This window comes from Notothenia rossii, assembly GCF_949606895.1.
Source record: "Notothenia rossii genome assembly, chromosome: 2".
In the NCBI taxonomy this organism is placed as follows: domain Eukaryota; kingdom Metazoa; phylum Chordata; class Actinopteri; order Perciformes; family Nototheniidae; genus Notothenia; species Notothenia rossii.
The window spans coordinates 73,222,754-73,239,024 of record NC_136904.1 but is presented as its reverse complement, the minus strand read 5'-3'; the positions used below and the strand labels follow the sequence as shown (position 1 = coordinate 73,239,024).

The following is a 16,271-nucleotide window of genomic DNA, read 5'->3' as shown; positions in this document are numbered from 1 at the left end:
GGGGGTAAGAAGGCATGTGGAGGAGATTGTGTGTGTGTGTGTGTGTGTGTGTGTGTGTGTGTGTTGATGTTATGAAGGATGAAAGTAGTTAGAACATTCTATGTACTTGTCTGAATAGGTATTCAATACATGTCTGTGTTCAAATCTAAAATGAAATGAAACTGAGATTGAAACTTTGAAGGTGTATTGGCTAATTGATAAATGCTAACAAAGACAACAAAAGGCCAGTGATCGCTCCTTGTTTACATGACAGTAGTAAAGAAAACATTGTGGCATCAATATAGCAGGAAGTCATTCTGTTAATTGACGTACTTTGTTAGTCTTAACTCTAAATCTCCTTTGACATCTCCTGCAAATCATTGGCTGAATGCAGACCCATGCAGGTGGAAAATAGTCTTTGTGTGTAGTAGTACACATGCATTAGGAATCATACCTCCCATCCCAACCAATCACAAAACGTACACGCAGGCTAGCTCTGCAACTTTTTATAAATAAGACTGTAGTGCGTAGTAAAGACTTCAAAAAGCAAGAAGGAAAAGGAGGACACGTGTTCTTTCGGATGCCACAGGCAAACTGCTCCACTACACTACAGCGCAGAGGGCAAGATATCAATTAAATTGGCACCGTGAGTGCAGGCTGTGCTATGATCTGATATTTAAAAACATAATTAAAAATGCCTTTCTTATTCTTTATTTCCCATTCCTTGTGAACCCTCCCCAGCTGCTTATAGGGTTTGAGAGCGGGATGATCGTACAGTGGGACCTGCGGGGCAAGAAGGCCGACTTCAGAATCTGCTACGATGAGGTGAGCTCCACTTTTCACAAGAAAGAAAAATGCTCTCAGGTTTTCTTATCCATGTCACTCATCAAAGTGGACACGTTTAGCAGCGTTGGTGTTTCTTGGGTCATTATTTTTGTAGAGATTTTGTTCAATTTCAGCAATCTCTGTGGGGATCTCTTGTTATAGCAGCAGGATGTAGGACACCGCAGTTGAGATAGTGAGAAGAAAACTAGACATTTCAACAAAAATGAGCCATGTTCCCACAGAGGGGAGTACATGATTGAAGTGAGTATAAATGTACTGTCGAGATATACCTGTTCAACGAGTTGTTTCACTCCTTTTTTCCTTTCCATTTCTAGAAACTTTTTTTGAATATAAAATGGGCTTTTTCGCCATAGACCAATTGCTTTGCCTTCAGTATTGCAGATTTCTCATGAACTGCTCATGCAAACAACTTCACACGGGACATTACACTTGGATGGTTCCTCAGCAAAAACACCTTCCAAGTGTTGAGTCGGACAGACGGTTGTCAGGAAAGTCATTGGATGCACAGTTACCTCCTGCATTATTGAAACATATCCTATACCTGTCACATCACAATTCATCAAAAAACTAACCAAACTCTCAATTTTGGTTCAAAAAACGCAATAAACATTATCTCCTACCATATTGACATTTGATTTCTTAGCTCAGCTTACTCAATGTTGCAACTGCAGTCTGTCACGGTTTGTGAAACAAGCCGGACCCAAATGCAGATATAAACTGAAAATTCCTTTATTTCAAGGCTATGATATATATATATACAATGACAAAACAGAACACTCACCGCAGAACTAGTCATGGAACAAGACGAACCGACCAAGACAGACAGAAAACCCAGAACTTAAATACACACAAGACTCAATCACACAACAAGACACAGGTGAGGAGGGAGGAGAAAACACAGGGCCCAGGTGAACATAATCAGACAATTAGACACACCAGGGTAACTAATGACAAGAGGGAAACACAGGGGAAAGGACCAGACAATAACCCAGAGGAAAACATGACAGGGAAAACAGCAAAAACACCCAAACCTACAAAACTATAAACGTGACATAACATGAGAATCGTGACACAGTCCAGAGTGGAACAGTATTTTAAAACAGCAGCATTTCAGCTGAAGAAGTTCAATATGACATTGGTCAAAGTAATCTTGATTATGATTTGGCCGTAATTATACCGCCTGAAACCACTTGGTGATCAGTCAAAGAAATGACAGCAGGTACCTGCAACTGTGACCCATTTATACTAAAAGCATAGATCAGATTAAATAGAAAAGGTGAATGTATGAATACTGGTCCCTTAACAGCCTCCGTCTAATCTTTTCATCTTCCTCCCATCACTTATCATATTATTCAGTGACATGAAGAGCTTTTTTATCCGCCTGTCTTTTGAATATCAACAAAATGGAGGATACTTTTCATGTTGCATCAACTTGTCTTGTTTTTATTGGAAGGTGTCCTCAAGTGCTGTATTCCTATGCTGCTTGGCATGCGAACCAATTACTGCTTTTTTAACACAAAGCACTAATTGGAGGACTCATACCAGGACGAGCTGCCTGTGAAAGCTCGTGTAGCACAATCAGTTCAAACAGGTGCCGACTGCATCTGTTGCCACTTCACCCACTCATCATTGAAGCGTAACATATAGTGAGATTGTGTTCATGGTGTCTTAAGACGAACCTGCGTGTGTTCTTACTGTTAAGTTGTCATTTGATAAGGTTTGAACATGTAAAGAGTAGGTTATAAAGGGGTGCAGCAAACATGTGTTGTCGTAGGCCCCCCAACAAATAGCATCGCATGGGAACCCTTGACTAAAAGCAATGATGTTTTACCTTGTAGATTTTTAAATATTGCAGAAAATAATTTCTATTGACATTTACAAGTGGGGTATAACTGACATAGTTCATGTTGTAGAACAAAACGTGAAAACCTTTTAAGCTTGTGTTAAGTACAGACATTAATACAGGTATCTAACCAAAAACACTTTTTACGGCTGCTCCACCACATAATTATACATACTACGTAACATGTAATGCCCTCTGAATAACAAAACTAATTACAGTGATTATAAAGCTCTTTTATTAATTCCATGTTGTTTTATAGCAGTTTATTTGCAGGTGCTAAGTAGGTCCACATTGCATTTCCTCTTCTTGCCATTATCCGCTATAAAAGCCTCCTTAATTGGAGTGCACAGTCTAAACTAAAACTAGATTACTTTTTATGGAATGGCCTATAATTGTTTACCATGTGTACAGTATGTCTTAGGAAATTGGATCCAAGGTCAGTTTGAGAGCTTCCATTACATGCACATAACACAGACATACACGATTACTCTCAACCGTACACACCATTGTTATTAAATCCTTCTTTTTTTTAACCCCTGTGGCCTCAAAACCAATTTGCCATATAGACATTTTCACCTCATGGCACTTATCCTCTGCATCCGCTGCCACCTCTCATCTCCTGTCCCGTCTCCTGTGAAGAGTCACATCCTGCTCACATTCATTAATGTTGTTTTATGTGCTTCACCTCCTGCACAGCATCATGTCTCACACCTCTTCAGCAGAGTACACAGAAAACTACTATATCCCAAAGACAAAAGGGAGGAAGTACAGCGTCATAGCTTCTTTCTGGTGTAATTGAAAACCTTTATATGCTCCTGCTCATAAATCAAACATTACAAAGGTCTGTATCATTTTTTTTTCAAAAAGCACTGCTTCAAATGTACAGTTGGTGAAGGAAACTAACTATGTAGGCTTGACGCTCACTAAAAAGCGAAAAAGAAAAATTCTAAAATTGTGATCTGGCTTTACTTGACATTAACCATATCTGGAAACAAAATGTTGCACATTAAAACATTTAAGGTCATGCACCTAAGTCTGAATCACATATTTTAAATACTGAAAGCTGGTGCATATTGGGAAAAATTAATTCAAATAATGTAATGCCAAATGAATGCCCTCACAGCATAACTTTATAATAACCTCTATGCATTTGACATAACAAGCAGTCAAATATGTTTTAAAGGAGGTCTTCTTTCTAGGATACACTCCATACATTTAAATGTAGAAGCAATGTTAATGATGTGCATTATCTCCAGCAAGGGCAATAACTACATTATTCTGATGTTTGGCCAAAAGAAAGTTGAAGCACGATTTTCTTTTTTGTTGTAGATTTTCACATTGTGTGCAGCAGAGAATGTGTAAATATGTTTTGTTGTTTTTCTGTGACATATCTCCTAATGACCCCAATGGCTCCTCTTGGGAACATGGCTTTGACAGTGGTGGGTGTAAAGGGTACTGAAATAACACTGAAATGACAGGAAAAAGGAAGCATCAGGTTTAAATAGGCAGATTATAGATTCTGTGGCTGTTTGATGAATTGTGCGACGAGTACACTGAGTGCTTAGAAGGCAACATCGGATACACAGTGAGTGCAGGGCAAAGAAAGGAAAGCAGGCTTCTGCTCTGAGCCTCATTACTGCTTTGTTATTGTTGTTTTGGCTCAGAAATTGCATCATTTGTTGCTGCACTTAACTGGGGTCTCTCAGCATGCACATCACAGGACTGAAAGTCAGTTTTCAAAGCTTGAACACTGCCACAGAGCCATACATATAAAGCATTTCAATTCCCTGTGGATATGTTGTTATTATGTTACTCTCAGTACAACCCTAACCTTAAGATCTTTCTGTTTCTACATAAGAACCGCAGAGAGTGGCTTCTATAGTATTTTTTTATAGGAGCGTAATAGAGCAACAGGTTGTTTGGCAGATGTTTGGCTTATAAAGTACATTTCTGTATTTGGAAAAGGCATTTTAACCTTTGTCCCTTTATTCAAATAAATAAGAGATTCTGAAACTAATCTTGAATATGGTGACACGCTGTGTAATGTTCATCGCATGCTTGTTTTAATGTTTTTCCAATGTTTTATCTGTCCAGGCCATCCATTCAGCCGGCTGGCATCACGAAGGGAAGCAGTTCATGTGCAGTCACTCAGACGGCAGCCTGTCCATGTGGAACCTCAGAAACACCCTCAAGCCATTCCAGGTCACCTTCCCTCATGGTGAGAACACGCCCACAGTGTACATGTTTTTCTTTAGTTACTTAACAAAATGAAACTTTGATAATCCTTTGCTGTAAAAACGTGGACCTTGGGCTGTAAGCAACTGCAATTCAGCAACACAAATTGAACATCCTTGAGCATCAACCTCTAATTTCATGAATTTAAGCTAAAATAAATACTTCATGGGTTGCTTTTCAAACACCTTCAGGAAATCTAAGCAGACAATAAATCCAGCTTCATGTTTTGTATTGTTATTTAGGCAAGGCAAGTTTATTTAAATAGCACCTTTCAACACAAGGCACTTCAAAGTGCTTTACTAAAAATGAAAGAAATTAAGAGGAATATATTATAAAATGGCATTTAAATACATTTAAAAGCAAAGATAATAATACATGAATAACACAGGTACAAGAATAAAGGTTACAGTGCAGTGTGAGATATGAATATATCAATTAAAAGCAGCCGCAAAAAGAAAAGTCTATGCAAATGTTTCTGTTTTATGTAAGGAAAAAAACATTACTTTAACCTGTGAACCCACAGAAAGGCTTTTTCTTCAAAAAAAGCATAATGAAAAAGGTCAAATTGTACTGTACCCCTTACTGCCTGAAAAGTATTTCAGATTTGTCAGCTGTAATAACTGCAATTTGTAACAGAAAAGTTTAGTTAATAATAAAGGGATTGTTCCCTGGTGTTTTAACCTGACATACAGAAATGCTTTTTCTGAATCTAACCAGCCACCAACTATGTATTTTTCAACCTATCTTATTGCCAGGTATCAGCACTTAGAATACATGATAAAGCTAATGTAAAAATGACTGTGTTTTTTGTCACGGCCGCAATTTGGCTGTCAGGTAAGAAAACTGGTACACTGGTTTCGATGAACGACTTTCACACCACATGCATCTCCATGAGCTCTGCCTCTGACTGATCCCCCGTCTGTTTGTCTCCTCCTCTGGCGTGCTTTGAGCACTGGCAGGGTATCCTGACCGTGTCATATCTCTGGTGATGAATAGTCACTTGATGTAAGCTGTGATCTGAGGCAAAATCAAAAAACAGGAAGGCAAGAGGGAAGGATGTGGGCGATTGAATGATAGGAACGGGGCAACAGGCCTGATGGCGTGGTTAAATGCCAGCAGATGCTTTATTTTCCAGATATGTGTCAGATATGTGGTATCGCACAGGGTGACAGTGAAAGGAAGGGGAAGAGCGAGGGGAGAGAAAGCTGAAACATCAGAGACAGTAAACATGGTGTCACCTGGCAGTAGTGCAATCACCCTATTTGAAAGTAGTAAATAAATACATTTATTATTACATTATTTAAAAGACTTGCTGATTCTTGCACTGTAAGCTAATCATCACACCACCACAACCATCACATCTGTAGAGAGTTGTGATTTCTCATTCAAATCCCTCAGTGCTCACATTAACTTGGTAATCGTGGGGTTTGCTTCCTGGATGCTGATGTCACCGGTCGTGCTCGGTCAGGCATCTTAGCTAGAGGGAGACCTCGATCTGAACTTACTGTGGGAGCAACATCAAATCATTGCACTTCCATGAGCAAAAAAACCATAAGCCATATCAATCATCCAGCCTTACATCCCTTTTTGTATACATAAAGACACGTATGTTTTTGTCATGACAATAAATCAGCAGCAGTCACAATTTTAATGATTTAACGATTCATCAACGTTATCATATTTTTTTGTATTTTGCATATAATTACCTAACCAGAGATAGGGAGTCTATGCACCTTTCAAAGTAAACTATTAGTATATTTATATATAACTGTATCTTTATTGCCATGTTGGAAATACTTGACGGAAAAGAAAAGTCTGAACTATAACTTTCCTATTTGAAGCTATTGTATTCTTTGTCACTTTAGTTTTAACAAACACCGGGTCAGGATTGGAAGACAGCATTCAAGGCTGTGGGTCATGTGTGTCCCTGAGGAAAGGAACAAACTGTGTTTTTTTAAGTGCTTGCATGAATGAATGTGGGCTACTATAAAACCTAGAGGAAAGGAGGAGTAGAGCGATGTCCACAAGGGGAAAGGACACCAACCAGGCTGAGAGCAGAACATTGAGCAGTGACATTTATTTAAAAAGGATAGACTGAACTGAAAACATGGAAACAAAAAATGACATTTATAATAGACAGGGTGCGATACATTTTGTAAATGCAACTATAATGGTCATATAGTGAGATTGGAATCACATGTTACGTGTATGTATAGCCATGTGCTTGTCCAATAAACGGCTTACAATAGTTTATTCCTGATATTCCCTGTTCCTAGCTGAAACCTTTCAGTGTGTAATCCAGCACCTTTGAGCCTTATCTGTGATGATAAGTCACCGTCACCCAGAGCTTTGGCTGGCTGATAGAGTTTTCCGCATGAGAAGCAATGCATGAACAGCTCAAAATCACACTTTCTACAAGTTTATGTAGAAAATATAATGTCGCCAAGATTGTATCATATGATGACAAAACTTTTTATTTTGACTTAAAGGAGCTCTATTTTGCTTTTGGGAGTGTTCCATTTCCTGTAGTGTGTAATATAGGTTTTTGTGCATGTAAATGGTCTTCAAAGGCTAAAATCCCCAAGTTTCCTCCGGTTGTTTCGCTCCCACACACATTACATATTTTTGTTTTCTTAAGGGACAATGTGCTGATCTACTGGCTTTGAATCGTTGCAATGTGGACGATGTGTGCCAATGATTGACTTTCGGCCTCCCTCTGTGTTACCGGTACCCGTATAATCCAGTGTGATAGCGATAATTGAAATGTCTGTATTTTATTTTTGAAGTCTCCCAGTTTGAAGACTTTATTCCTTTCATGTTGTTTCACTTTAAAAAAGGGCTTTGTTAAGAGCACTGCGCCTATGAGGTAAAACCCAAGGTCCCTCTGGCTTTCCGGCTGAGAGACGTCCTCTTTATATCAAAGGCTTAATCATTTCATTATGCGAAGCAGGAGAAAAAATCATTCTCTGTAATGCGCTAACTCTGATAATGATCTGCCATTCCCTGAAAAGAAGTGGAAACACAGTTCACAGTAATCAGAACGAAAGAGGAAAATAGAAAAGAAACAAAACAATGTCTGCCTTTGTTAGTACAGATGAAAATTGAAAAGATACGGGAGAGCACTCTATATTTTCTGACTATGCCAGGGTTTGTTGTAAAATGAGACATATTAGTCGCTGTTAGAACTTACAATATAATTACAGCTGTACAATCATGAGCTTTAAGTGTTGCATTGATTCATTGAATATAGCCGTTAGGGAGGTTTTATGCAAAATAAAATGCAAGAAAAGAAGATTCTTGAAACAGAGTTGTATGTTTATATTAACATTTGTTAAATCTTCTGTTGGTACATTGTGAAAAATATTGTATTTTGTGTTTTCTTATTGGATTTTTTAAAACCTGGCAGTGCTTTTTCTGTCAAGGACACAACTTCCTGTTATCAGGCGGCAGTTTCCCTTTAATTCTCTTATCTTGTGTTTTTTTTTAATTCACATTAACTACAGTGTTCTGATTTGAGCAATTGATCTGCCACACATAAAAGCAGCTCACTACAGTGTTACACAGAAACGTGACCCAAACAGTTCCTTACATGGCAACAAAGGTTTTATTTTCAGTGCCTTTGTCTTATTTAATGTTGTCCATTCTTGTTATGTTTCCTCTAATTCAGGAAAGATACAGAAGGATGGAAGAAAGGAGTCCTGTAAACCCATCCTCAAAGTGGAGTACAAGACCTCGAGGAGCAGGTGTGTGCTTTTTAACTGAATATTAAAACTGCATGAGTTCATTATGTGTACCGGTGGAACTAAACTCTAAATGGGTTATAATCACTGGAAATCCTGTGGTTTTATCATCAATTAGTGAAGTAAAAAGAAAGTTGCTCTTGACAAGTTAATAATCATAAAGCACTTACAAAAACAAAACGATTCTGTGATTTTGGCAAAATATTATTTTGTAATTGACTCATGGGGAGTAGTAGGGGAAATAACACGTTAGTTGAAATACAATATGCAGTTTAAAATCATATTTTTATCTTTTCATTATTTTACTAACTCTTTTGATTTAGTTGTTTGGTTATGGTTATTGGCATAGAACTGTAATTTAAATCCAAATACATGTTTTATAATATTTTCTAAAGTAGTTGATTTATTCATTTCTGTTCTTTCACCACAACAGCGAACCTTTTGTCATCTTCTCGGGGGGGCTTTCGTATGACAAGGCGGGGCGGCGGCCAACGCTAACCATCATGCACGGCAAGGCCATCACCGTGCTGGAGATGGACTATCCTATAGTGGAGTTCATGGCACTCTGCGAGACTCCTTACAACAACGGTGAGTGAAGGCGATGACAATGATAGAACGGGTCCTACCTTCTGGGTTTAGCTCAGTGTTAAAGCCAACCAGATTTGGTACAAGTTTGGAGTTGTTCTGCTAATGTAACCATAACAGTTGCAAAGTAACAGATCCAAAAGATTTGACACTCAAGAAAGACATGTTCGAAGTCCTCAAAGCCCTTCTCTGCCTCTGGTAGATGAAAAACATTCTGTCTTCAAATGTTTTTTCAAATGTTTGTTCTTTGTGATTCAGGTTGAATATATTTCATACCTAAAGAACATTATGTAAATGTCTCCAAAACAGCAGCAAGTGTTTGGAAAAAAACGTTCAGCTATTCAGTGAATGTGACTCGAATGTACAATATTCAACTTTAGCGTCAGAAACTCTTTTTGGTTTTAAAACATTTCTGAGGTTCAAATAAGGCTGTAGATAAATGAAATAGTATCCTAACAACACTCTAAAGATTGTTTTATCCTGTGTGGTTGAAACTGATGTGAGTATGGAAAAAGCATGAACCTGACAGCTTGGCTTTATATCCCGCAGAGGTCCAGGAGCCTTATGCAGTGGTGGTGCTTTTGGAGAAGGACTTAATCGTGGTGGATCTGACACAGAGCAAGTACGTGTTCCTCAGAGAAGTACCTTAAAGCTGCTAAGCCGCTTGTGGCGGATATCAAAATCCACTTTTGAATTTAAATGATATCACCTGACATCATACAAGGGTAAAATACGACTTATATCATTTATACATAAGCCCTATGTTACATTCAATAACACACACAAGAGTTAAGGATCTAACCTGTCACTAAAATCTCTACTTTAGGGAGAGAATAAAGACATGTCACTTTACTCTTATGCTGATATGGTGCGCTTGTGGCAGACTAACACCTAAGGCAAGGGAATACAGTTCAATTGCAGCAACGCAAAACAAATGAGGCCTATATAGTAAGTAGGAGGTTTTAAATGAGGTTGCCTAGTTAATTAGGTAACCCAATTAAAAGTGCCAGATATAAATATTGCCTGATGGCTTAATGTACCTCTATTTTATCAAGATTTTGTCCACATTGTCAGTTTATTGATTAGCTGCTAATCAAATTGACATTTTAATTATAACTAAGTGAGTGAGGGTGTAGATTAAATGCAAAGTAACCCCCACTTCATTAAGTTCACTGATCAAGGACTTTTGTAATGTCATTTATACATTTTGTACAGAACCTTTTATATTTCTATGCAATTACATGGTAGTGTCACTTCTACCTCAGCCGCAGCTTGAATTAAAGTGAGGTAAAGTGTTGATAAAGATGACGTTTTGCTAATTGTGATGCATTTAGTCACTCCAACCCATAATTCAGTTGCAATTGTAATTTGTTTACATAAATACATAAAGGTTCATAGAGCTATATGGGTATTCCTCTGATGTATTGAATTAACAACACACAGTAATTATTAGTTACATTCTACTTTACCTCATCTTGTACAAAGTTGACTTTTTTGTGCATTTTACTTGCACAATTGTATGCCTTAATAAAGTTCTATCTAATATGTTTCACTTGCTCTTTTAGGTCTTAATTATATTATAGTCTGTTGCACTGTTGGCTGTGCCTAGGAATTGAGAACTACTGTGGCTACTGTGCATATCAAAGAGTGGATTTAGAATCTTGAATGCAAAAACATGTCAAGTTCACATGTGTTGCAGCTACCCTGTCTGTGAGAATCCTTACCCCATGGACATCCACGAGTCTCCAGTCACCTGCACGGCCTATTTTGCGGACTGTCCGCCCAACCTTATCCCCATCCTCTACTCCATAGGAGCTAAACACAAGAAGACCGGCTACAGCCAAAAGGTAGGGGAGGGGAGATGTGAGTAGGGGAGGGAGATGTGAGTAGGGGAGGGGAGATGTGAGTAGGGGAGGGAGATGTGAGTAGGGGAGGGGAGATGTGAGTAGGGGAGGGGAGATGTGAGTGCCTGAGCAAGCCAAAAGTAAAAGGATCATTAAAAAAACCTTTTATCGAGTGATTTCTCTATACTTTATTGAAAGATATTACAATAGAAGTCATAGAGGCGGTTGTCTAATAGTGTTTTCATATCACTCCTTTAGCTTCTCAAGGTTACTGAATCTTCACAATGTATGACAAATCTTCAATTGCAGAAAATAATGACTGCAATGAACTTGAAATAAATGATGGGTTATCATTACCGTATGACTCAGTGTAATCAGTTTTGTATCTGTGGATGAAAGCGTGTGCTGTTGGAAATCAAAGCTAAAATCCTCAGCATGATCATTCTGTGTTTTCGAATGGAATATGTGTTTTGGAATATCATTCAATCTTTACATTATCAGAAAAAACAATAGATGATTGACATTGGGTTTTGAAAAGATTCATCACTCTCTCTGTTACCGTGTCAGGAGTGGCCGATTGCCGGAGGATTGTGGACGTTAGGTTGCAACACCTACCCAGAGATCATTCTCACAGGGTAAGTCAGACATAATAGAGACTTTGCAAGTCCATACACATGGCGGCCATTAGCATAAGCTGTTGGGAAAGAAGTGTATATGCTTGATAGGGATCTTAACCTCTTCTCAACAGGTGCATTGGGAGTTGCTTCTAGGCAATCTCAAACCCTGCACAGTTTAACATTTGAAATATGTAATAACACCTGTCAGACTTTTAAGATCTAAGATACACATATCTGCCATTAAAGCAAGCAGCAACATGGAATGCCTTACACTTTACCATCATTTCCTGATTAATTCCCAAAGTAATTAAGCCTATTAGCTAGTTCTCCTAATAGACAAATGATCTTGTCTTCCTCTTTCTTTAGACATGCTGATGGATCAATTAAGTTTTGGGACGCATCTGCAAGTAAGTCCACTCTTTAAGCTGTCCATATTTGTGAGCTATACCGAAGGGACATATTGTGTTCATCTCAGGCTTTTGTTACACAGCTTGCTCAAATGAACAATATTGTTTCATGAATCCCAGGGTAAGTCATTTCAGATTTGCCATGGGCTTTGAGCTCACAACTAATTAAAAGCGCCATTGTCATATGAGACGGTCTACACGCAATAAGGGACTTGGCACTTTCACAGATGGATACACACTAAAAATCAGCATGTAAATGTGTGTTTTTCTCAAAATCTTTACAAAGACATTTGACAGCTGTTGTCTGTGAATCTCGCCATGCTCGTTATTAAGAATGATAACCTTCCATGATAATAAGACGGACACATTAAACGATTTTATTTGTATGTGTACTCTGTGCTATATTGCACATTGGGTCTGAACCTCAATGTAGTTCCAAGTCAAAATAAGGTTGTGTTTTTGTACCATCATGTAATGTTTTGTCATTCATTTTCTAATATCTTCTTTATTTTATTCTTTGTTCCATCTTTGTTTCTACTACTTAACATATATTTATGATCAAATAAATCAATAAATGACTCAATTCCACAGATCCTTTAACTCCCCTGCACAACCAATGACAGAGCAAGTCTTCAGTGCATTTAATGGAAACATGTTTACAGCCTTTTTTGGTATGTTGTCTTACAGTCACACTACAGATGTTGTACAAGCTGAAGACCTCCAAAGCCTTTGAGAAGCCAAAGCCAGTAGAAGGCAGGGCAGCTGACTTGATGGAGGAAGACCCCTTCGCTGTCCAGATGGTCAGCTGGTGCCCCCAGAGTCGCATCCTCTGTGTGGTCGGCATATCAGCTCACATCATTCTGTATCGCTTCAGCAAATATGATGCCAACACTCAGATTACGGTGAGAGGGGGGAGAATCAGAGTAAAGGAAATGATGAGAAACTCCTCTCTGAAATTCTCTTAAACTTAGCCTTGTCCGTTTTCTTTCCAAGGAAGATCTAATGTAAATAATCCCTATTGTTGTATCATCCTCAGTCATTGGAGGTGCGCCTACAGTGTGAGTCGGAGGATGTCATCTCTCCGTCCGACAATGAAAACAACCCGTGCTTCTCTGAGTCCGGCTCCCACTCCCCGCAGACCCACCACTATCACCCAGCCAGCCCCGGCAGCAAGACCCCTGAGGGGAACAAAGACACCATCCCCTGCCTTAAGTGAGATCCCCTCTCACACAACACAGTTTCTGCAACAAATGACAAAACAAATATATTTTTTATGAATTCTTTGATCTTTACAGTTATTTATGTACACATTAAAAGTGATTTTTCATATTACCACCAAACATGTCTCTTTCTCACTAACTACTGTATGAATATTAGTATTTCAACTCTTCTTTATGTCTGTTTCAGGGTGAAGGAGCGGATGGTCAGGGTCCCTCCTGGCTACCAGGCAGAGCTGGTCATCCAGCTGCTGTGGGTCGATGGAGAACCTCCACAACAGATCACCAGCCTGGACATCAACTCTGCCTATGGCCTGTAAGTCTGCCGATAAATGTCAGTCTCTCTGTCTGCTGGTCTCTAGATAACTCTGATTCCTCATCAGACTTCATGCAACGCATCATGTTATAAATGATCGTAATTCTTTGCCCAACACCATGCCCACCTATCCATTTATAAGCTCCATTAAGTCTCTAAGAAACCCTGTATAATATATTTCTTTTATAGATTACAAATCGCCTGAAAATGGTACAGGTGTGCAGCAGCATGTTTGAGGAAAGTAAGGAGTTGTGCTATAAGAGGCAGTTAAACATGAATATAGATATAGTATGCAAATCAGCTGGTTTATCTAGGTATCCATCTCATTTTGAATATGGCAAGGCATTGCTTACATAATTTGTCCATAATTGATTACATATCTTTGCTCGTCCGCACTCAGGAAGGCAATCCCTGTTATAACTAGTCATGATATAAAGATATATATTAGGACAAAACTTTGTCTATCTTTTCTTATTTTATTTTGCGACAGTAGCTTAAACTTAACACCATCCTTCAGCTTTATAGTGCTGTCCGCGCTGCACTATATGAAGTAAAGCAGATACAGGAAGTGTCACCAGGATTCCACCTTAGAGACCAAGATGTTTTGTTTTTTTATTGTCTTTGTCTTCTTTATTGAAGTTGTAAAAAACATTGCATTGAATGGTTTCAGATGGCAGCAAGCGGTTCAAAGTTCAACCAGCCGAAATCAGCTAATACACTGACTCAAACACACACAGTATTGTATTTCCGTCCATCTGCCTGCCTGTAACTTTTTCTACATTGGCCTATCTCTCAGTTTATATTTGTGGAGTAATAGACCCCATGCACAGGTTTAGGGTGGTATTTAAAAGTCGGTTTGAGGTATCATGACATGCAAATGTACCCTTTGCCAGCCAAAACAACCCCACTTTTTTTCTTGTGGTCCCAGGTGTTACACTAAATAAAGCATGTGAAGGTCAGCGTGTTGGCCAGTGAATAGCAGCTTTCAGGAGCAGTAGCGACAGGATACATGGTGATGCAAGGTTGAAAAGGCTAATCTGTCATATGAAAGTGTGCGTATTGTTCCCTGTAGAAAGAGCAGTACACACCTGCAGATAACACCAACTGGTTATGTTTGTGTTTATTATGTATTCATGAATATAGGTGAGTGTTTATAAAGAGTGAGGGCTTAAAGGCTTCTGGAAATTGGGATATGGGTACGGTCTAGTGCAGTTATTAGATCACAGAGATTACTCGCATTGAGCTTTTATCACTGCTGTCAGAATTTGCCAAAGTTATTATAAAATGGTACATTGCACCCCTGAGATTGTACCCAACCACACCTCATCATTTCTGTCTGTGTCCTGGTGTTTACTCCAGGAATATTTGTATCACATTACATTTGTATACATATTTCAGCCTTCATAATTCAAAAGTGATGCGTGTCTGAGTTGATTGACCTTCTGAACTTAGAGTGCTTTTATATGTTTGCTGTCAAAGGAAGTTCCGTTGGCAGAAACCATTAAAATCACAGCTCTTTCAAAAAAGATCTATATGGTTCAAGGAAGGGCAGTATTTTCCTCTGTCCTCTAAAGCTACTCACAGCTTGAATAGATTGTGGGAATTGATTTGTTTTTTTGTTTCATTTATTTTGTTTTTTCTCAGGGTGTCCGCGGGGTCCTAAAAAGTATTAAAAGTTGATAAATCAATTTAGCGAAAATGAAGGGTATCAAAAAGTATTAAAAAGTATTAAACGGCATTTTCCAAGGTATTAGATTTTGTAGCTTGTTTTCCATAAGTATATAAATAGTCCAAAGAGGTTGTATTCTAAAGTCTGCCTGAATGTAATCATTGCGTAGGTGTGTAGTGTGATTCTGTGTAGTTTATTTATGACATCCCGTTGGGTTTGACGTCATCTGAACAGGACATTGCACGCTCATTGTTTGATAGCGCACAAAGCTCTGTTTACGCCGGTTGTTAAACAACATCGTTATGGGGAAATGCAAGTTTGCGTCCAAATGGTTGGAAGATAAGGAGGAAGGACAATCAACACTGTATATAGTAAATGTGAGGTAAAGTGTGTCGCCAATGTAACCGGTTAAAACTCGAAGTGGCGATGAGGTCTTAAAATGTATGTAAAGGGTATGACATTTGACTTCAGGATTCATGCATATACCCTGTTTCCTCCTGAACCCACATACCTAAAACACTCATCCCACAAGTTTTTTTGCACTTCATTAAAGTAAATAATTTATTGATGAATTATGATCATATATGTGCAAGCGGAATGTAATATGTGTCGATCACTGACATATTTTAGTGTTGAAATTGCATGTAATATAACACGCAAAGGAAGTATTAAACTACAACAAATTGGTGAACAGCAACAAAAAAGATATTACCCAAAGGCTCTTCAAGAATATTTTAAAAGGCATTACATCCCTGCTATATTAATATGTTTACAGGTACCTAAAGGCACAAGGCTGTCTTCTCTTGTCACCTTGATGGCATAAAGTGAACTAAAACTGTGTTTTTTCCCTTAAGATGTTATTTTTTTTAAATCTGCATAGTGCGAAAAGAGAATTCACCGACAGCTGTGTTTAAATGTTTAAAGAAAAATAATTGCTTATGTTCACTGGGTTAAGCCTTCTGTTTGCATTTGA

At 38.4% G+C, this 16,271-nt stretch overlaps 1 protein-coding gene across 1 annotated transcript in view; it reads left to right on the top strand.

The window, feature by feature from the left end:
- stxbp5l (syntaxin binding protein 5L) overlaps positions 1 to 16,271 on the top strand; it is a 162,906-nt gene that overhangs the window by 108,881 nt on the left and 37,754 nt on the right. The window contains 11 exon segments of the mRNA XM_079666372.1: positions 721 to 804; positions 4,763 to 4,886; positions 8,571 to 8,646; positions 9,077 to 9,231; positions 9,778 to 9,850; positions 10,928 to 11,075; positions 11,640 to 11,707; positions 12,056 to 12,096; positions 12,784 to 12,998; positions 13,133 to 13,308; positions 13,504 to 13,629. Of these exon segments, the coding sequence (XP_079522498.1) occupies positions 721 to 804; positions 4,763 to 4,886; positions 8,571 to 8,646; positions 9,077 to 9,231; positions 9,778 to 9,850; positions 10,928 to 11,075; positions 11,640 to 11,707; positions 12,056 to 12,096; positions 12,784 to 12,998; positions 13,133 to 13,308; positions 13,504 to 13,629 (1,286 nt within the window).